Source organism: Dermacentor albipictus, chromosome 5 (assembly GCF_038994185.2).
Source record: "Dermacentor albipictus isolate Rhodes 1998 colony chromosome 5, USDA_Dalb.pri_finalv2, whole genome shotgun sequence".
Lineage (NCBI taxonomy): Eukaryota > Metazoa > Arthropoda > Arachnida > Ixodida > Ixodidae > Dermacentor > Dermacentor albipictus.
The window spans coordinates 169,597,961-169,621,358 of record NC_091825.1 but is presented as its reverse complement, the minus strand read 5'-3'; the positions used below and the strand labels follow the sequence as shown (position 1 = coordinate 169,621,358).

At 45.4% G+C, this 23,398-nt stretch overlaps 1 protein-coding gene across 4 annotated transcripts in view; it reads right to left on the bottom strand.

Annotated features, from left to right (window-relative positions):
- Positions 1-23,398, bottom strand: part of jar (Myosin heavy chain 95F jaguar) — a 207,026-nt gene that overhangs the window by 64,821 nt on the left and 118,807 nt on the right. For all 4 annotated transcript variants that reach the window (XM_070539306.1, XM_070539307.1, XM_070539305.1 and 1 more), the window contains 4 exons: positions 16,189-16,319; positions 12,395-12,602; positions 8,018-8,108; positions 1,192-1,342 (listed from right to left, as the gene is read on the bottom strand). In XM_070539306.1, coding sequence (XP_070395407.1) covers positions 1,192-1,342; positions 8,018-8,108; positions 12,395-12,602; positions 16,189-16,319 — 581 coding nt within the window. The remainder of the gene's footprint in view (positions 1-1,191; positions 1,343-8,017; positions 8,109-12,394; positions 12,603-16,188; positions 16,320-23,398) is intronic.

The following is a 23,398-nucleotide window of genomic DNA, read 5'->3' as shown; positions in this document are numbered from 1 at the left end:
TTAGAATCGAGTAAATACGGTATATCTGCACATGTGAGCCATGTTGTTTCACTTTCTAACGTGCCAATACAAGTGGCTGAACCACTTAAACAGCGGCAACTGTGAACCAGACATACATATACAGTTAAACCTCAATATAACAAACTTCAGTATAACAAAATTCTATGTATAACGAATATCATAACAAGCCAACAAACACCGACACCAAGGACACCATAGGGGAAATTACTTGTGTTTAATAAACGAAATAAAGAAATGATAAATTAATGGAAATGAAAGTGGATGAAAAGCAACTTGCTGCAGGTGGGGAACGATCCCACAACCTTTGTGTGGGATCGTTTCCCACCTGCTGCAGTTCCCCATCTTCACCCTGTTCACCGCTTCATGCCTTTTCACTGGACCCCTTGGCTATTTTTTCTTGTCAACTGTTTACAAAATTGCATATTAAATGACATAAAATGACAATTTATTGAGAACTGCCGCGGCCCAATAGTTCACTGTAGCCAGGTATCTGCATAGCCATAGCCACGCCATAGCCACGCCATAGCCTTTGCCAGTTGCCATTTTGGTCAAACAGAGTCCGACTTGCCACATACAATTTGTGACACATGATACGAATGAGCGAGTGGTATGTAGCTCTGCCCAGAACTGGAGCCCCTGCATGAGCGCTTGGAATGACGTCGCAAATAAAGTGAAAACAAACGTGTTTGCACAGATCTCTCATTTTAAACAAAAGATGACAATATGAGCACGACTATGCGAGCAGCGTAGGCGTGTTTCAGCAAGGTCACGTTCGTAGTATCGGCTCCATTGACAACAGCCGATGACTAGGTGCTGGCAAAATTAGCTCGCTGGGTCGTCGAATTGGAGACCAGTGGTGCTTGCGACCGGACCAAATTCAGCTCATAATAAAGTGCCTATATTGGTCAGCCCAATGTGTACACTATTATGTTGAGCTTAAATGGCAATACATTTGGTTTTATCGAGGCCGACAGAAGTGAACGAGCAAACTAGGCGAGCCTGCGATTGCTGGGAGATGATATAGGCTTAGTACACTGGCTGCTGGATCCAGGGCCGACAGCCCTTGAATTTCAGTCTGCAACCAAGTAAGGGGCCCCCTGCAAACAATATGGGGTGCGCATGCTCGGGATTTTATGGTAGTATGGTGTTCTCATCAGAAAACACACATACCTTGATCCGTTTCATGGTGCCACTGATCTTGGCTTCCAAGGCTTGGATCTCTGCTCTGCTTTGCTGACCATCTTTCTTGAGCTGAGCTGCAAGGCTTGACATCTGCAGCACCTGCTGGAAGAGGGCTCTAAGCTTCATCATGCACCGGTACCTGCAGACAGTATGAACATAAAGATGGTGGTGTCCATTCCAGACCAACAAAACACCTGTAGCAGCATTAGAAATGAGTTACCAGGGCCCCTAAATAGAGTTGTACAATGAGTCACCAATTACATTGGCCAGAAGAGCCAAGAAAGCCTGGCAGCTCCACGATGCAGAAATCAAATCAGATTTGTGGGTTTTAATGTACCAAAGCAATACCCGGGCTATGGGAGACATAGTGTGAGGCTCTGGATCAATTCAACCAGCTGGGGCTCTTTGACTCACACTTATATTTATGTACTGTGGGGTCTGAAGTGTTCTCGGTAAAAAAGGCAGCAACAACACTGTAGCGCAAACACAAAGAAGGCATTTACTGCTTCTGTACAAAAATATCAGCTAGCGAAAATACGTACAAGAAATGGTTCCTCAATGAGACACTCTCAAGTATTTCGATGTTCGACTCGCCATGCAAGGTTATCGAGGGAATAGTTGCACATGCCCGACAATGATGCCTAATTCACGGGTGCAGTGCTGCAAACGACTGCCAGTACTGCACTCCAGAGCCAAATGGCAAGCCTTCTAGGTGTTAGTTCCACAGAGACCTCTGCGAAATGTGCTGTTAGTTTGTGCGTGCCACTGTCCCTCAGCCAAACAGAAAAAAGCAGGTTCCTTTCATGCACATATTGCTCATGCCTTAAGGTGGTGCTCGGCTTGAAACACTCGTGCCATCTCGCAGTGCAGCACGACTATGGCACCAACTCGCACAACTGCGTGTGTGCCATGCAGGGAAACCGAATGTCAGGAAATGCTAAAAAGGGCACGAGAGTGTCGAAAGCCTCCACAGTATACATGAATGTGCTTGTGCGTTCCGTCCATAGTGAAATGGAAACCACCACGGCCAAGAATAGAGCCCGTGACCTTGCCATAGCAGGAAACACCACAGTATCTCAGCCGCTGTGGCAGGTGGTGACAAAGGAAGCGTTATGGCAACCCAAATGGTTTGAAATCATCAAAGTCAGCAAACAGTGATGCTAATGATGCATGCAAATGCTTTCCCAATGACCTGTGGATTCTAGGTGTTCTTGTTGAGGCTGCACACAGTGAGAACAGCACTGAAAAGAGCCATGCTTTGCCGGGTGAAAAGCCTGTGGTTCAGCCGTTTACTTCCACGAACTACTCCCAATAGAACATTCTCAAGTCTACCTAAGAAATGCCAAGAACAAATCTTCACTATACATAGCCTGGGCGTGTAACACACAGCACACAAAATTCTAGTTAAACTGAAGCAAGGTTTGGGTACGGGCTGGTTGGTATTCCATTGTTTGAAACATCCCTTACAGCGCATACAAGGACAAGGGACCAAGGTCTTCATCATTCTTTTGGTCGCTTGTCCTTGTATGCGCTGTAAGTGATGTTTGAAATCTAGTTAAACAATTTTCAAATAGCTGACTTACGATAACTTAAACTCTGATGTACCTGATTTCTGTGACATACCCGGACAGGTCTTCAGATGTTTTGTTGGCTGCTGTGTTCCTACATGCGTATTTTTTGTTTACGTTTTTATTTGCATTGGAAAAAAGAAACCGAGTACTCTATTTTGCTGCTTTTTGTTCTTCAGGGAGGAGAGAGCTGAGAAAGGATGCCAAAATAATGTACACCATTAACAGATATATAATGATGCTTCCCCTGCCTTCTATTCAATATGCCTTCTGACAATTACTACAGTAAAAGCTCATTGATTCGAATTCTACTGGGATGCTAAAAAAATTCAGATTACACAAATTAGAACTAATGAAAGTCAGATAAACAAATCGGTTAAGGCACATATATAGTCCGATGGAGCGTGAGAGCGCACACGCTCTGTCGGACTATATGCGTTTGTTGCGCCGACAGCGCTGACCCACTGCATGACACGGAAAAAGAAAGGTGCCCACGCCACTTTGCGACGGTCACAGGCAGCCATTCAAAGTGGCGCGCGGGTTGGGGATTGTTCTGTGCATGCTCTCAAGAGAATAGCTGAAGGCACGCACGTCGAAGTCTAGAGGGGACGGCATTTTGGCTGGCGCAGTGCAAGTGCCGTAGCATGTCTGGCCGCATGCGATGCGTGCCGACGCTCGCCGCAGGAACTAGAGCTGCGCTCTAAAATGCACTCTCGAAACGCATCACAACCTGCTGCGACGTTGGTCTCTGTTGCACTTTCGTAAATGGACCGCCTGCACTCTGCTGAGTTCCACTATACGCATAGGTGGCGTCCAAACAGGTATCCCAGCGATGCTTTCCTTACGAGTAATAGCCACAAATGCAAAAACTGTGTCAGTGCACACAGCAAACATGAACACATCACACCTGATGACTATGGGCAGCGCTGTCAAAACGGCGGCGTGAGGAAACGCGGCCACAGCAGCGAGCAAATTGACATTCGTGACATTTCATGCTGTCTATTGCTTCAGTGCAGAGTGAGTGCCGAGAATACACTGCACACACAAAGCTACGAGCCGCCGATGCAACTAGACTCTGCCCCCGACGCAGATCACTGTCAAGATACGGCCACGCGACCATGCGCAGCCTCCACATGCGCAGTTGTAGCCGGAGAGACCAGCGACACCACGACGAATGCTTTGCTCTGGGTGCCCCCGTGCTACTTTGGTCCCCCTCCAGACATGTGGGGCTTTCTGAAAAGCTCCTTCCTCGCTACACAGGCCCATATCGCTTCCTTCGACAAGTGACTGATCTCGCATATGAGATTGTGGCTGCCAGTCACACTACATCTTCTGTTCTGTTGTCCAGTTACATTGTCCATGTTTCGAGACTCAAGCATTATTACTCTTCCTCTGCTGTGGGTCCTCAGTGGTGCCAGGCCAGTGCTTTTGCCACCGGGGCCATGCTATGTGCTGCTCAAAGATGATGTCGACCCTTGGATTTAGTGAGATGTACCCATAAGTTGCCACTGCCCAATCGCATGACGAAGATGTGCCTTGCTTGATGTTGGCTGGCTTCCATGTTGGCCAGTGCTTACTATACTTGTAGATACACCCTGTAAGTAGTTTCCTTACTGTGCTTCCATGTAACACTGTTATGATGGTGCAGGAAGTAGTTGTAAAGTTATGTTAAGACTTCTCCCTACTGAGAAATGATCTTACATGTTCTCTTATAACTGGGTGTCTGCTTGTATATTTACAAAAATAAAACAAAATCCATGAGAAGTTAAGCATTAGATGAGGTATATTACTTCATTTTCTGCAGGCCTATGCAGCCGAGTACTGACACAAATTTTTTGTTTGTCTAGATTATTTAGCGTCATTAGATAGCTGACGACCCCGCAACTACAGTAGGGCGCCAAAAATCCTCGAATGTGCAAGAAATCAGAAATCACTAATTATATCCTATTTTAATGTGACCTATTCAAAACACACGACAAATGGAGCATGGCTTCTTGGCTCAGGGACAGCTTACAAGGGCTTCTCTACAAGCAAAAAAAAAATTTGCAGATAGTGGTCAGGTGGTATAATCCGCTGAAGCCTGCATCAGTAATTCTGGTGTAGCAGCTGCAAGCCACATAATGAACATATAACTGAAAGCCGGACACATGCTGCATGGGCCATTCCTTTCTATTTCACTGTGCGCTTCTATTCAAAGTGGAATAATAGGCTTGGTCTTTTGCAATTGCTTCTCTGAAAACATGCAGTGCTCTTCTGACCTCCTCTCTTTTTTCAAAGCTTTCAATGTGGCTATGACCACTGCACTGACTTGTGCATTAGTGATACGAGACCACCCCACCCCGATTTTTATGGGGTCTAGAGGAACCCTAGCAAGCAAACCAGAGGCAAAAAAGTCGTGCTCTATTTGGCATGTGTTTTGGATTTATGTGACTGGTTGAAAATTCGAGGAATATCTCATATCGTGATTATGGAACCAGCAACTAACAAAGCAAAAAGAAAGCGACACACTCGCGTTCTCTCAGTCCTCCTTTAAAAAAACATAAAAGTAAAGAAGTTTTTAGGTTGTATTAGTAAAATCCCCTTCTACATCTACTAAAAATGACCCACTCTTACCACGGGAAGAGACTTGGTAAGCCAGAAAACATGGAAAAGCAAAAGGCTGTTGTTGACACTGTCTTGAAAGTTCCTGCACAAGCACTGAGGCACAATGGGCGGCCCAAATCCACAAAAAAGCTGCTGAAATCTGCGACGTCACACTGATGTACCTATGCTGGAGTCACCATGTGAAATTCGATCAGTGGAAGTTTACCTTCATTTTCACTAATTATTTGGCCTTTTACCACGAAATTAACAAAAATAAGAATTTTGGAGGGGTACCTTGTTTGTTTGAACTGATTTACTGTTTCTTGTTAGTGCCCTTTAAGAAACCAAAGAAGGATGAAATTTGGGGGAGGTAGGAAGGCTAACATATTGGATGCCACACAGGGTGCCATGAAGTCTATTATGATTATTATTATTTTCTCATAATTAACGCCTGTGCAAAACAAAGCAGTTCACCGCAGTTCTACGTTACCTGAAACAAACTTTTCTCTCCACAATACTGTGCATTCTCTCAAAAACCGCAGGCATGCAAATGCTTTCTTTTTTCTTTGAAACTGTCTGAACTTGGGTTTCCCGGTTTGGGAAGTTCTGAACCAGTTCAAACCATTATAATTTTCACTCCAGAGCTAAACCTGAATCAAACCAGAAAGCATGAACCAGAAGCTGAACCAAATCCGAAAGAGTTTCAGTTCGAAAGTCTGGTGGGGATGCTCAACTCTCTTGAGCCCCCCATTAATTTCCCCGAATGGCTCTGGTATCTCCTGTAATCTGGCTTCCCCATGTAGCTGTGCGCCACCAGCAGTCAGTGTAATTTCAGTGTAGTGCGAGAGATGCTGCTAGTGTATCCGATGCTAGTTCCACTTGATGGCTTGGATACTTGGGCGCAATGGGAACAAGCCTCCTTTTTTGCTTGGGGTCAGCAGCATGTGCATGTGCCTGTCACGCTGCGGGGTCTCACACGTGTTTTTAGGACAATAGAATGACAACAGAGTAGTGCAAACAATCACAAGGGCTTTTATTGCACCTTTCATAGACTAATGTCTGTTAGCCGAATTATTACCCGTAGAACATGCCAATAGGCACATGACAAATCGAGGAAGTCCAGCTCACCGTAACTGGATAGCGAGCGAATATGTTTGCCCCTATGCTGGGCACCAACGCCTAATCATTTGTGTGTACGGTCACATGTACAGTGGTGCGTTCGAACAATCGTGTTTCTCCATTCTGGTGTCTTGCTCCTAAGCCTTTCATAGGACGGTCCCGTGAACAGTGGGTGAGCACGTGAAAGGTCCATGCTGATCGCCGACCCCGCCGTTAGGTGGCGTTGGCAGCGCAACACTCGCGCAGTTTTTCATACTAGTCTGCAAGCACACTGACCGCCACTGGTGCTTAGGTATGCAAACAAGGCGGATTGCAGGAAAGGCTAGAGCCATGCAGGGAAAACAATATCAGGGGACGTGAGAGGGTCGATCGTCCCCACAACGCCGGTCAGCATGCTTCGTGGGACCGTACCGAGAAAGGCTCTGCAACGGGGCACCGGGATGGACCGATTATTCGTACATGTCACTGTTCGCATGACTGTTCGTCTGTGTCCTGCATGGGGCGAACATATTTGCTTAGCGCTGGTCGGCATGTTCTATTGGTAGTAATTCAGCTGGCAGGCACTGGTGCTTAGAAGGCGCAATAAATTCCCTTTTGATTGTTTGAATTACTGTGTTGTCGTTTCTTTGTCCCACAAGTGTGGTATTCAAAATGTGTTTCAGAGCCCCTTTAATAAAACTTTTACTCTCAACATCAATTACCGCTTATTACTGAACAAATTATGTACTACATGCTCTGAAGCAATAACACTGCGGTAAGCTCTTCAAAGCTGTCCGGTTCCTCAATGACAATGCACCCGCATGCTCACTGCAAGCTGAATGAATGAATTCTGGGGTTTTATGTGCCAAAACCACGATTTGATTATAAGGCATGCCGCATTGGGGGACTCTGGATTAATTTTGACCACCTGGGGATCTTCAACGTGCCTCCAATGCACGAGACATGGGCGTTTGTGCATTTCGCCTCCATTGCAATGCGGCCACCGTGGCTGTGTAAGCAGTTGCTGTGGAAGCAAAACAATGAGGTTGCAAAATATTGCCTTTATCTCCTTATCACCCACCGAGTGACTTCCCATGTCAGGAAAGGAAAAAAATCCAATGCAAAGCCGGCAATTGCATGATACAGACAGATTAACTAAAGAGGTCGAACAGTGATATTCCACACAATCTGAGAATTACAACAATGGACTGCAGAGGATTAACAAAAATGGTGAGAGAAATGTGTGAATATGAATGGTGTCTACGAAGAGAAGTCTTAGTTACAAAGTAAAAATAAATTTTTTCATGTATTTATTTTTTGGCAATGATAAGAACTTTGAACTTTTTGATAACCTGTCGTACAAGTGAGGTTTTGATTGGCAACGTTGGCTTTGCTTGAGTGGTCTGCTTACTAATTATGCATAAAAGAACAAGTGCGCTGTAATATCTATACATATAAGTGGCCATTACTATAAAAGGATCTTTTTCAGAGCTTTAGAAAAAGCATGTATAGAACAACAAAACATTAAATGGTAGAAACGAGAGAACACAGATGAGTAAACTTGCCTTGGCCGGTACTTTCGTTTAACCAAATGCATCTTCACCGTCTTCTGAATCACCAGAAGGTTCTCACGTCGAAAGATGATCTTATTCTTCACTGGAATATGAAAACAAAGGTCTTGATTGCTTTAAGAATTCCTTCAGGCCTGTGAAATGCCCATATGTTACAGTTAAACCTCGATATAACGAAATTAAATATATCGAAATTCTCAGTATAACATAGCATATAACTTTTCATAACCTCTTGTCCATAGAACACCAAGTATTTAGAACCTCAATACACGTAGTAGTCTGTACTGCTCATGGGCAATGCACATGTTATTTCAATGATGACTCCCGACTATCCTCTTCGGTTCTTAGCAATGAAATAGAATAAACATTTTTTTTCAATACGTGCAATCAAATGATTAACAAAGGTTATTTTGCTAATTATTAAAGTAGAAAGTTAAACCATGAAGGAAATAACTAAAATAGGAGAGGCCCTGACGTCATGTTTCTGAAGCCAGAAATGCAGCCATGTTGGTGTGCCATCTCTCTTAGCGCCTCCAATCAGCTTACTGGAGCAGATAAGCGTGACCTTTGAAATTGCATAGCTACGAGCCGCCGGAAGTGTGGGCCGCCGAGGCGCGCTACAACAAAGCCTCCAAGACTTCTGTAACAGTTTTAGTGAAGCAAGTGGGCTCCTGTGCTTTTCTATGGCACGTCGAAGAACACGACGAAGACCCGTGCCATGATTAGTTGAGTGTGTCTGTTGCTTACTGACACTCACACTCACAGACCCAAAACACAACTTTCAAGCTTACACACCACGCTCCAAAGTCAGGTTGTCTCGCGAAGAGAATCTGCTGTGAGAAAGACATGGACCGGAAAAACTTATCACTTTCCGGAGGCCTAGAGCAGCAGCGAGAGCTTCAGGAGCATGACTGATATATGGCAACGCTGATGTTTGGGGCACCAGTCTCAGTGCTCCTATGCGAAAAACAGCACGTCACTTCCGCCATACTTTCTCCAACACGTCCGTGCTGGCCAGGGCGTCTCCTACACTTTCCTTCCTCCAAGAGTGTAACCGATGCTAAATAAGGATGTGAAATTAACCTCTTATTGCCGGTGCATGCGCACACGCGCGCACATTGCCTGGAAAAGAAATTTTAAAATGCATTCATGTGCATACGAGGTTACAACCTCCAGCATTAGTTTTGCACCACCACAGGAATAAATTTAGGTGCAAAGGGGTATGAGCGTCCACTATGAGAAGATTTTTGTATCTGCTCATATACTCACTGAATGTCCTTTGCCGACTTTAATACGAAGCTTTACCTCAGACCTGACTGATTTTCCCATTCAAATACGGTTAACGCCAGATTTCTTGGACACCCCATTTTCGGACATGCCGGATAATTTGGATGCCTTCACAGCACCGCCATGTGCTCCACAGAGCCGATGCTTAGGACCGTTTGAAATTTTGGACCCTTTGTCATCCAAATTTCTAAACTTCTTGTCATGATCGCAGGTCTGGAATAGCATTAATGGAAGCTACCACTGCTGTCATTTTGTTTATCTCACGGCCTTGAACCAGTGTTCTCACGTGCCAATCTACTGGCAGCCATAGCCACCACTGTGGCAACACTAGGCCTAGCTGCTTCAATGTCATGCTCTTCACTGAAAGAATTCACTGCTGTCAGCAATGACAACCACTACGCTCGCCTGTCACCCACACAGATGGCTTCTAAGAGCAGAGAGTACAACATATCTAAATGATGTAGCATAATGCCACTTCTAAAATGTCAGCTTTGCCGCAACACAGTAGCATTACACAGTCAAACATATGCAATGTTTTTTGGTGAAGCATACCAAAAGTGGAAGGGGCCACTCTTGCGCAACACATACACGATATGCATAATAAGCATACTGGCAGGCCTTCAGAGCCATTTCGGATGTGCCTGTGGCGATTTGAGCTTTTCAGCGCAGTAAAAGGCATTGTGTTATTAGTAAAAGGTATTCAATTTTAAAAGGTATTTTCTCAGCTCATAATAGGTGCAGCTTGTGATATTACCTTTCATTGTCGAGTTACACTTAAAACTGAACCACTCCGTTGTAACTTCTGGCATCCCACAAGGTAGCGTTCTAAGCCCCCTACTTTCTCTTATTTATATTACCGACCTTCCCCTTAATGTTTCCTCTTAAATCCGTATGTTCGCTGACGATTGTGTCATCTACCGCACAATTACTAATGACTCTGACCACAGTATTTTACAAAATGACCTTAACAAAGTGCAAGGCTGGTGCAACAACTGGTTAATGACCCTTAATGCCAATAAATGTAAAGTAATGTGCTTCACTCGCCGCCATCAGCCCTTATACTCACCGTATAATATTACTAATACTACCTCAGAAAAAGTGGACACATTTAAATACCTCGGCGTCACCCTTTCATACGACTTCGACTGGTCTGCTCATGTAACGCGCATTACTGCATCCGCTAACCAAACACTGGGATTCCTAAAACGCCATCTGCGTCATGCACCACAACACGTCAAACTACTAGCATTCAAGACGCTCGTACGTCCAAAAATTGAATATGCATCCCCCATCTGGTCACCACATCAAACTTACCTTATCAATGCACTTGAAAGAATTCAGAATTGTGCGGCAAGATTCATTCATTCTTTGTATTCTTATAACACTAGCGTATCACTACTTAAAGCACAGTCCGCCTTAAACACGCTATCATCCCGGCGTCGCATTGATTCGTTAATCCTCTTTCACAAGTTCTATTACAGTTCGCTCCATCATGCACCATATGTGCTGGCCCCACCCTCTCGCCATTCCTTGCGTACAGGGCATTCCTTGCAAGTAACCCATCCACGCAGCCGAACTACAACTTTCTCTGCATCCTTTTGCCGATCATCAAGCGACTGGAACGGCCTGCCCTGTCACATAACCGAAATCACCTGTTCAACGACGTTTGCTGATATGCTTAATACTAATATTTTTCATTGAACTCATGTGGCCACCAATTAAAATGCACATTTGTAAACCCCACCCCTTAAGTAATACCCCCATTGAGGGGTCTTTAGGGAAATAAAAGTGAAGTGAAGTGAAGTATCATCTCAACTACCTCCTGGGCTAGTTCGCTGTGCGGCTAAATACGCGCTCCATGCAGAGACACCAAGTACAGCTGCACATAATCACGGTATCATCGGTAGTGGGTTCACAATATACACCGCAAGGTGTTCGAACCCGCCACCTCCCATATTCGAGGGAAGAAGTGTTACTACTATGTTGTAAAACATTTTTGCAAAAGTTTTGCTGGTGTAAATGAACTATCTGCTTTCTATAGTTGGCAGCCTTAAAATTCTTAAGAGACGTCGAGAGGCACAAAAGCAATCCTGTAAGTTGGAACAGGCGGTTTCTGTTGGGGCGCTGCCACTGCTCACTCATGCCTTTGGTTGTCTTGCGTTATTTCCTGTTCAGTTGCTTGCCCTCCCTGACGGTAATTTTTTTCTAATAATGCAACACACCTCTCTCACCTAAATCGGGGCAGTGGATGACAAGCAAAAAAATTTCTCTGTTCTCATGTATTTATAAATGGAAGCCTCTTGAATGCTAAAGCTTCCTCTTTTGTTCTCACACTGAAATAGCTTGTATTGCAGAAATCACAAATTTGAGAATTGGAACTGATACAGCACACACAAGTTTATTATTATTATTCTTTTAATTATTCAAACTTGTTGGAAACAATGTGTAGGGCTTTGTTTTTTAAGTGTGAGGCAGGCACAACGCCTAACGTACCTTGGCGTTACAAGCATTTGATCGGAGAATGCAGCCTTCTCTCATGTCCCTCTGAAATCTTTTGAAGCTAAGCAGACTGACATATCTAGCAAACTGGTTACAAAAGTTTGCTAAAAGCTGGATCTTCAAAACGATAAAAAAAAAAGAAAAAAGAAAAGAATAAAAGCTCAGTTTTACCAGAAGGAAAAGAGGCTTGGTAAGCCAGAAATGTTAAAACAAAAACCTAAAGTTCCCAGACTAGTGACTATAACCCTGTGGCATCATTAATTTTGACAGCATCTGCTCGGTACAAGGTAATTGCTCATTGATGCATGAGAATTAATACAGTGTATTCTACAGGAATCGGACTCAACCAAGCCAGGTCCGAGAAGTTTTTTTTGCATAACACAGCACAAACAAGTCAAAATAGTTTGATATCCTGACACTACACTGACGTACCAATACAAGGTTCGACCATGTGAAAACTAGGATGGTTTCCTTGTTACCAAGGTTTGTTCAATTTCTTCAGGCAGTGGTAGAATGATGCCTGCTTGCATATTGTTATATGAGCTTGTGAGAAGTATGGGCTAGAAATTGAAATTGCCTGCTCACGTTTGATGACAGCCAGCGCACACCACTGGGCCTTCTTCCACCGTGAAGCAAGCAGCCATTTCTGCACTTTGCGGACGAGCTGGGCGAGGTTCTCTGGGTCAGACTTCATAATTTGGTCAAATTCGGCAAATTTCCCAGGTCGGAAGAACACTTTCGTCAGGCCAAACTTGAAGTCCTTCTCATTTAGACCCAAGGCTTTGAACAAGGCCTAGTGGGAAAGAAGAGAAGGAACAGACAAGACCGAAAGCATGAGTATGTGTTCAGTACGAACGGGCTCCTAGACTGCATGACTGTCTTGACACACGAAAAATTTAAAATAACTATACACCGTTCTAATTACTGGTATTTACTATACTAAATCTTCGTATGTCAGTGCTAGTGTGCCAAATTGGGGACCCATCAATTATGGACATCGTGTTGCAGCTCCTATCGAATGTGACCATACCTTGATTACCTATACTTGATCCCATGGAAATGACTGAGTGAGCTCATAGATCTATGGTTTGTATAGTGCAGATGGAACAACACACAAAGAGAAGGACAAGACAGCCCAAAATGTGCTTTGTCTGTGGTCTTGTCCTTTCTTGTGGCCATTCCGTCTGTGCCATACAAATGGAAGATCATGAACCAATAAGCCCAAATTTCCACTATCATAAATCTAGTCGCTGAATTATATAAACAGTGAACCCAGCTTGTTGTGGACGATTTTTCGATCCAAAAGCAAAGGTTCTTGGTACGGTTGAACCTCGTCATAACGAAGTTGCACCAAACATGAAAATATATTTGTTAAATCAAATATACATTATGATCATACATGCACATATCGGTAACTCGAAGACACAAGGCAAGGTAAAGAGAGCATGAGTGTGAATTTCAAACTGAAATCTACTATAGAAAATAATGAAAAAAAAAATACAGAAGAGGGACCTAACATGCACATGTGCAGACAAAGGCATCAGGGTGATAAAAACCTTCAATTCAGCTTGAAGTCAGTGCTTGTTCTGTCTTTACCTTGCCTTGCATTTCCATTTTTTTGTGCTGTGTGTAGCAAGATGCTCCCAAGTTTATTCTACTAGTACAAATGGCTCTTTCTCTAATTTGGCTTGCATAATCTTTTATCAATTTTAACGCGAAGCTTTGCTTTGTCTCTTCCTCAAACTTTCCCACTGCTGGTGGCTGCTGTCATGCTGAATGTGCGGGAAATACTGAATGCAATGTTGTCTCCGTGCTGTTGTTGTAGTACCACTGTGTTTCCTGCTGGCTACAGTCATGCACAGTTGGCTAGTACTGGACATAGTGCGAACAAACACCAAATACAGCAGGAATCGAGGCAGCCTGCAGCAGCGGATAGTGCATGTAAGTGCGGACACGAGCTTTAAAACCAACATGTCATTTTGTAGCGGTGTGACTATTGCCTCCAAAGGCGGCGTAGAAGAAGTGGGCTCATGTGCGAGTAGCGTGAGAAATAGAACACACTAGTGCGCTTGAAGTGAGTGGCCGCGGTGTCAGCTGTTCCCGAGATCCCGCTGCACCATGACTGGCTGGCCTAAATAAACTGTGGCCATGGCGGCTACCTCTTCACGTCGCCTACCACAAAGACGCAGACGGCCGAGCCCAGCCATGGCAGCGTCAGTGCACCGACCCTACCAAAGCGACCAAGGCGAGTGAAATGGCCTCACGCAGTCTGGCAGACGACCCGGAGTTGTAGGGTGTCCGGGAATTCTACATCGACATGCCGGACGTCTGGTTTGTCCAGGTGGACAGCCACTTCCTTTTCCACGTCTTGACGTCCCACATCACTTGTGTCCACCCGTGCTGATCGTCAGCATGCGCCAGCCCCAGCATCAGACCTCTACTCGGTTCGTGAGCCTCCTCCTCAGCTCAAAGGATGCTGCGCAAAGACTCTTTCCAAGGAATTCACTGGGCCCAACGCAAGCGCTTTCTGCTACCCTATGGCCCGTTGCTCTCCTTCCTTGGATATTCTTGCAAGCTATTCACTTTCCCTTCAGGGGCACCTCACTCATCACCGATTCAGAGGCTCTGCCACCGGCTCCACCAAGCGCAAATTTTGCTCTCGCAGGCACGGCGATGCCACAAGCAGAACCTTTGCGGTGCCTTCACTGACCACCGCAACCCTGATGCTATTGGCATTTGAGATTTCACCACAAGCAGCAGCAGGCGAGCCTCCTGATGTTCTGTGCTCACACCTTCCGCATATGTACAGCCTATCAAAGTTTTGCAGGAGCAGCTCTGCCATCTGGTTTCTTCTGCTCAAGGATCACTTCTACATCCACACAAGTGATCCGCACGCGCTATCTCCATGCATGTGCAGAGCTGCCAAATGGTCTACTTTTGGAGCTGCAACTTCTAGAGGCCCAGGCATCTATGAAAACCTGCGGAAGGTCGCGATTTCGCACTACAGCATCACTGTGGCTGCGCCTCGCTCACAATCTACGCTGCCGGTGCTGCCCGATACATCTCTCCCAGATTGTGTAAACCCAACACTACTAACAATGACACCATCTGCACACTTTAGCTGGACTCCTTTACCTGGACCACTGGATCTTATTTCAATCGCACTTTGCAATAGGAGGGGGCCCTGTAGCGGCCCCACTATTGCCTCCAAACCCGGTGAAGAAGAAAAAGGAGCGTAGCGCGAGAAATAGAACATGCTAGCACGCTCGACTTGAGTGGTCGTGGCGTAGGTCGCTTCCGAGATCCCGCTGCACCATGGCTGGCCGGCCCGAATAAATCATGGCTACAGCGGTTACCTCTTTGTGCCGCCTCCCACAATTTCATCGCCTTCATGCCAGTGTGGTCATTCCTTTGTTGTCATCTCATCGTCATCTTTCCACCATTTTCACTCTGTTGCTGTAACTGCTGCGACTATTGCTGTGGCCGTCACAGGCGCGAGGGTCGCGCATCCCCACACACTGTCATAATCAGAATGCTCTCACGCCTCATCATTCCACATTTGTCATTCCATTGCCATCACGCCATTGTCATGCAACTGTAATCATTTTAGCATCATCCCACTATCATCACGCCGTCGTCATTCCAGCTCTGTCATTCGCGTTGTCACACCAGTGTCGACGTACCATCAGCATCAATACAGCATTGGCACCATATTCTCATTATGCAGTCATCATGCTGTCACTGTCGTTTCATTGTCATTTTGTCGCAGATTCTAGTGTTGTCATTTCATAGTCATGGTTGCCTGTTCATCATATATTCATCTTCACGCCATTGCGGTCATTCTATCGTAGTCATGTGTGGCATGTGCATGGTCGAGCGCTGAGTTTATGGTGAACAAGGTGGTTCCCAGTGAAATGTCTCTACTTGCAAATGGTCATTAAGCAGCAACACTGTTCTTCACAACACCAATTAAAGCTTTGCTTAAACCTGTTCCCATGGCACGTGGGATCCGCAGATTACAAGGAGAGTCATGTGACACATTTATGATTTACTGCAGTTTAATACACTGTTCCAAAACATTGTAATTAAGGCTGCTGTTCCCACCACTGATGTCACAAAAGGCAGCCCACGAAGTGGCAAATTATGCTTATTTGTAATTATGTCTGCAGATTTACACCGCTTGAACTGGTTTACATGTGACAAAGTACTGAGGCATCTATAAAAACTAACACTCTAATACGGCAAAAAAGTGGCAGCATTTTTGTTTAAGGAGGGGTCAAATGTCTTCTCATTTGCGAGATATCACCTGAAATGTTTTTTTGCTCAGATCGCCAACCCTAATCTAAATAATGTTGCTCTGGAGATGTGCCAGTGCATACCTTGCAAAAAAGCCGGGGGTCAAGTCGAGCAAGCTCAGGAGGCAGGTACTGCTTGTACATGTTGTAGAGGTCGGAAAAAGGTGCCCTGGATGGGTAGCCCTGCTGCATCAGCTCAAGGACAGAAGTCATGCCTGCGAGTTGACAGCAAATACCCCCCGAGAAGGTCTCACACCTACACTACACAGTCACACAAGCTAAGGATTTCAATGCACAAGTTGCGTCACACGGGAACACAGCAAAAATCTGACAAATAGAGGCACAAAAAAAGACAAACACAGCCCTGTACTTTCAACAAAATGTTTATATTGAAAAACACGATAAGCATTATCTAAGCACGGCTTTCTTGTTTACCTGCAGTGATCAGTATAAAAACATGATTGTCGGCAAAATAAACATTTTGTTGAAAGTAGTGCCACGTCTGCCTTTTTTTTTTTTAAACGCGATGCACTCTTTGCCTCATTCCTGGCACTTTGTGGTAGGTAGGTTCCAGTCTGGCCTTCCTTTAATAATAATAAAAAAAGTGCGACTGGTGGTGGAATCGTACTTCTGCCGTAGAGCACAGCAGCCCGGTGCTCTATCCATTAGGCCACAATCGCACGCATACTCCTCCCATTCCAAAGGAAGCCAGCTCTTTGCAACACTCAGTGCATGGACTGCTTTCTTGCCTTCGTTTTTTTTTTTTGTGACAGCTTGCATATTGAGGCGCTGTGTTAGACTGCACTATCTCTAGGACTCGCCCATTTTCCTTGTAGCAGTTTAGGCAAGTTCATGATCGCCCAAGTTTCTGTTTTAGCATTTCTTTGCTGGAGTTCAAATACCATCATCGTTTTAACATACACCACATGACACAGCCATAGGTATGTAAGGTTGTATAACACATAGTTGCTAATGACACCACGATCTGTTTCTCTTGCCTATGCTTGTCTACCTCCCATGCCATCATCATCATCTTCAGCCTGGCTACGCCCACTACAAGGCAAAGGCCTCCCCCATACTTCTACAACTACCCCGATCATGTGGTAATTGTGGCCATGTTGTCCCTGCAAACTTCTTAATCTCATCGACCCACCTAACTTTCTGCCGCCGCCTGCTATGCTTCCCTTCTCTTGCAATACAGTCTGTAACCCTTAATGACCATCGGTTATCTTCCCTCCTGATTACATGCCCTGCCCATGCCCATTTCTTTTTCTTGATTTCAGCTAAGATGCCATTAACTTGCGTTTGTTCCCTCACCCAATCTGCTCTCTTCTTATTCTCTTAACGTTACACCCATCATTCTTCTTTCCATAGCTTGTTGCATCATCCTCAATTTAAGTAGAACCCTTTTCGTAAGCCTCCAGGTTTCTGCCCCGTAGGTGAGTACTGGTAAGACACAGCTGTTCATGATCTAAGAATGCCTGCCAAATGCACCCCAGGCATTCTACCCATGTAGAACTCAACAATTGTCATGTTATAAGCTCATGTCGAACAGCCGGCGTAGGTGTGCCTTTGCTGCCATACGGTTGTCTTCTACATGGTAGTCATGCTACTGTTGTCACATGCATGTACGCTAGAAGGCCGTACACACAGCTACTTAATTCATACAAACCCGTTCGTTCACCTGGTAATGATTTGTGGAACTCCAAACAATGATGGATAGCCAGGTATCTGCAAACTGCTTTGTACAGCTTCGATTCCCACAGTGCATGGGATCTGCACAATTTCGTGCTTCTCTTTATACCTGTCGAATTTCTGTGCTGTTCCTCTGTAACAATGAACACCCTACAAGCCACCTAATAATGCTCCACAAGTTGGGCACCAGATGAATACTGAATGAAAACATTGTCATGCTATGCCCACTCTGAATGCATTTGAGTTCTGACGAGAATGCATTGACCTCACTATGGAGGAACAATAATGACATGTGTACATACACATCCTGTTAAGCAGTAGTTACGGCAGACAACAGATTGCAAAACTTATCAGGATCAGTGGCACGAGCAACACATGAAGGCAGAGCATTCCAGTTAGCTATGGTGCGTGGTATGAAAGAATGTTCATAGTTAAATGTACGACATGACAAGTGCTGAACTTTAAACAGATGGTCGCGCAGGTCAAAGATGGAAGAGGGCAAACGAAAAACTCATTATGAAGTGTTGAACGATGATACAGCTTATGAAAAAGCGATAAATGTGCAGCTTTTTTGGCCGTGACATAGTTCTAGCAGATCTGTGCGGTTCTGCAACGATTCAATGTTATTAATTAAATATGCTTGATGAGGGTCCCAAATAGCCGAAGCATATTTAATTTTCAGTCTAATTAGTGTAAAGAAGGCCCATAATCAGATGTGAGAAGGAGCATGCTTCAAAGTTATGTTTTAGGAGACCTAATGACCGATAATGCTTAGGTTAATATGGTGGTTCCATGTTAGGTCTGAATGAACGTGAAGACCCAGGTACTTATATGTAGTTACCAATTTGACTGTAGCATTATTTAAGGTATACGCGGTTTTGGTTTGAGACTGACGGTTAGTAAAAGACATACCGTATCTACACGACTGTAAGTCAACCCATTTTTCTAAATTTGAAAATCTGAAGTGTGTGTGAAGGGGGGGGGGGGGTCGACTTACAATCGAAACCAAAACATGGCACCACCAAAAAAGCGAGACCAACGGGAGCTACAACAAAGTTACAATTTTATGCTTGCTCTATGGCCCTACCCATACCTTTTCGCCATCTAAGCGCGTTTGTTCACTTTTCGGAAGGGTTTTTCAACATTTTTGAGTTTTACAGGGCACAAAACACTCATGGGGGGAAGGGGTGTCGATAGTTGATGGAAGCGCCGCTGTTCCCTTCGCGGCGGCACCCACAGAACGGCGGCGCTTGCAGGGAGTATCGGTAGTTCATGGAAGAGCAGACACTGCTCACGGGTTTTTCCATGGGTTTTTCTCGAAAGTTTGGTTTGACCAAAGGCATTGGTTTGACGTGTTCGACTTGACTGCCGGCTACGTGCTACTTCCATGCTTCTTCAGTCACCGTGAGTGCTCCAGGCCCACTAATCCTTCGGCACTCATTCACAGCAGCGTTCAAGAGGGCTGCCATCCTTTACGCTGAAGAAACAAATCACTGCGCAGTGGGCAGTAAGTTTGATGTTTCTGAACAGGTGGTGCGAGAGTCAACTGCAGCGAAGTGAAACTTTCACTTGTAGCGGCAAGTGAGGAATTTCCCACGTGCCGAAGTCTGGATGCTTTACAGAGCTGTAGGCTAAGCTTGCGGCGTACGTCACTAAAATGTGTGATTGGTCCCTGCCAGTGAAGTGTGACATGGTCATGAAACAAGCCCGGGTCTTCGCCTTTTAAGGACCTGCTCCACCCTGAGTACAACGAGTGGCTAGCAGCAGAAGACTGCGAACTTACGTCAACCGGACCTGTCAAAAGAGCCTCCCTGACGGCTGCGTGTGGTTGGGTGCAGTCGGCGTGGGCTGCTATTTGCCAAATGTGGAATTTCACTGGACGACGACGCACTGTGGGACTGTAGCAGCAATGACGATGGCAGCATTAGTTAGGACGAGTAGTCCAGTGACCATGTCAGTTACTAATAAATTTGGGTTATCAAATGCGCCCTCGGGTATGCTCTTCTTCATTTTTCCTGTCAGGGGATATGGGGGAGTCGACTTACAATCGTATAAATACGGTAAATTTTGTTTTTGAAAGGTTAAGTTGCAGTTGAGCCAGGCAGAGCACCATGCTGTTACTCACGTGTTCAAGAATATTTAAGCGAGCTGCTCGAGCACCTTTGTTTATTTTACCTGTGAACAAGGCTCCCGTGTGGGAGCCGAAACTTTTTCTTTTCTTTTAAATCTTTATTTGGTCGGCGAAGTGCCCCGGGTTTTTGTTTACCCTTTTAACCATGCTGTTACTGGATCGAGGTCATATTGTAGGGCTAAGTGATCATTGTTAGAATGAATTTTGCGGTGAATTACGCAATTGTCAGCGAAAAGTCTGATTTGGGATGAAATGGAGTTAGGCAAATCATTAATAAATATCAGAAAAAGCAAAGGGCCAAGCATGCTCCTATGGGATGCTGAAGGATGAATTATGGCTATTAACAGTGGTGAACTGAACTACAATGTCTTTTTTACACTTGACAAGACATTTCATGGTGAACTTTGCCAAATTGGGCTGGATTTCGCAGTAACGCCCATGCACCGGGAGTCACATAACGCAAGGAACTCCATCAAAGCAGAAAGTTTCAGGGGTGTTTTGATGTCGAACGGGCACGCTGCGGCATCCTGCGGAGGCCGCGAAATCTTCAGTGCACATGGATATCAATTCTGAAAGTTTATCGGTATAAAGTTCCCATAAAATTTTTATGTGAAAAGTGCATTGACATTTCTAAAGTTGTGCTCTAGATTTCAAATTCGGGAGCTTTGTGGGTTTAATGTTGTTATAAGCATTTGACGCCAAAGGTGCATGACTTTTCTGAAGGCATACATGGGAACATACAACGAAACAAACCAAATCAACACAGTATCAGACAAGTTCACAAAGCAAGTAGCGAGGTTCGATGAGACGAAGCATTGTGGTGGTTTATTTGTATCGTCATGTCACAGAAAAAAAAAAATTTTTTTTTTACCTATGCCAAGGCATCTATGTCAAGGCACTAAAGGCAGCAAAGGTAACTAGATTTGTATTTATTTTTTTCTACTTTGAGTTTTATTCGCGAGGACACATTAAGCCTCTTCAAGTTTTTTGTTCTTGCTACCCTACTCGGGGGCAGCCAGAGCCAGCCAGAGTGCATCCGTTTTTCTCATGCTGTTCTGGCCACTACGTGGCGCACTTCGCTGCGCGTTTGGTTTTCTCTGGCCGAGTGAATTTTTGCCTCACAGAGTTTGGGATGTTTTATGGCTAGCAGGTGAAAAAAAGAAACAATGGTCACTTGCCGCCATCACTGTGGGCACTGGTCGTCGGATTGCAACTGTTCACTTCAGCGCAACCTCTCCGGAATGTTTTGTCTGTTAAATGGCCTTACCGATGCAAACGCAAAACCATATTTGCATCTCGCGCATGTACAGTGGCGCTGACGCTATATATATATATATATATATATATATATATATATATATATATATTTTTTGCTGCCACAAAACCTTTGCAACCCCTATTCGAAAGCTCCTTATTGTGCATGGCATGACACGAGCACAGTCAAACCTCGACATATCGGACATGGCTATATTGAATTATTGTGTATATCGAAGACTTTCTATATCACCTGGAAAATTACATGCATTTTCAATTTTTCATTTTCAACGGAGTCGGACGTAAAATGAGTATATCGAACTCTTCCAACCCAGACCACATGTGCTCTGTTGACAAGCTGTGAGCTTTCTCGCAACACCCTCGATGATAGTGGTGGTGCGATGGGCCTTCCCAACTGCTGCGCACTATAGCTGCACACATCGATCGTGCTGCGGCCGCCATTTGAACGCATTTAAACGTAGTGGCATACAAACGTGGTGGCATGGCTAGTTCGACTAAGTTCGACCAAGTTCGACAACATCAACGACGCACTGCATTTGCCACACTGACTCCTCCTCTGTGCCACACTCTGCGCCCGCCACGCCTTGCGAGAACTGATGGTTTGCATCCACAAAGACGTGCGAAAGCGCGGGCTCGCTGGGCTCACTCAGACGCCTTCGATGCTTCAATTGACGGACATGGAGATTACAGCAGAAGTAGCGGCCAAACGAAGACGCTGCTGAGGTTGATCCCGCAACTGCTGATGTTGCCCCGCTCCAGAGTTCAACCGAGGCTGTACCTGCATTGGCCCTTTTACGCAGCTACTGTGGTGCAATAGAGTGCACCGGCCTATCGCTTGTGGCTCGTTTAGACTATGTTGAGGACTCTGTGTTTAAGCACGTGGCTGCAATAAGAAGCAGGCTAAACTGCTGCAGTACTTTCAGCCAAATAAATAAATACTTTCTGTAAAGCTTCGAGCAAGTACTTACTGCACCACGATTGGGGTGTGATCAGGGATTGTTCGGAGTGCGTGTTCGGTTGCGCCACGTGCGATTGGCCAAGACCACGCCAACTTTGCACGGCTGACGAAGTTGGCGCAGCCTACGCTAATTGTGTGCGACGCAATCGGCCGCATGCTTTGAACAATGGTCCCCGATTAGGCCCTTGGTTCACTGAATGATTTGCAGAAGCTTTTGACCCCTCTTTTATGGGATTTTATATATCGAATTCTCCCTATATCAAACTATTTCGCGATCACCGCACCGTTTCGATATATCAAGGTTCGACTGTACTTAAAAGGCAAGACTGACTTTGTCTCAAGGATATTCAAGCGCGAATTGTGTCCTTGCGAAGAACTTCTCACCAGTAGAGTCTCAGGTTAACAGAGCTACGGGTGTCCTGGGAAAGAGCAAGAGGATTCAATGGCATTAGAAAGTTAACAAAAGTGCCCCCAGAAAATTTTGTCGTAGATTCTTGCATAGAAAGGAAGCAAAGAATGAAAATGTCAGTAAATCAGTGTTGGGGACCATTTGGCCTGCTTTCTCTCAATGAGAAATCATTTCTTTGCATAACGAATTCAGAGAGTTTTTGAAGAGCGGGGGAATCTCTGTACCAAGGAGGTCTCCCATGTGGCAAACGTCAGGTGGGCACGTCAAGCAGGTTTGGGGAGAGGGGGGAAAACGTCCCCCACGCAGGGTTTGCAAAGGAGCGCAAGCGCTATCAGCGCCACTGGCCGACTCATGTGAGTTCTTGTCAAGGTCGCCCAAGTCTCTTTGGTTGCCAGTAAGCAGCGAGTGCGGAAGACTCCACCGCCACCGTTTCCATTTTCCTGTAGATGGTTAGTCAACCATGCTTGTGCCATGGCAGCTGGTAAGCCAGAAGCCCTGTCACGATCTGCCCGGGTTCGTGAACAAGGGAGGGCTCAAGGCACCCTCCGTTGGACAGACGCTCCGCAGCGTGGTGGTGATGAACGATGACTGACTGCCGAGCAGCTGTGCCCGTTGGCATTTATTGCGGTGCGGTGACCAATGTTGCCTACACAGCCTGGCAGGCCACCGAGCCTGGCGGGCCAATGAAGATTATGCCCGAGGGGGCGTCACATGCTTGCTACACTCCCTTACCCCCAGTTTGTTTTTCGCCAACAAAAATACTTCTTACTTTTAAGTCCAATGTACGAGGCTCTGCCTCCGTCCTAGCCGGGTCGATGGTGCCTGC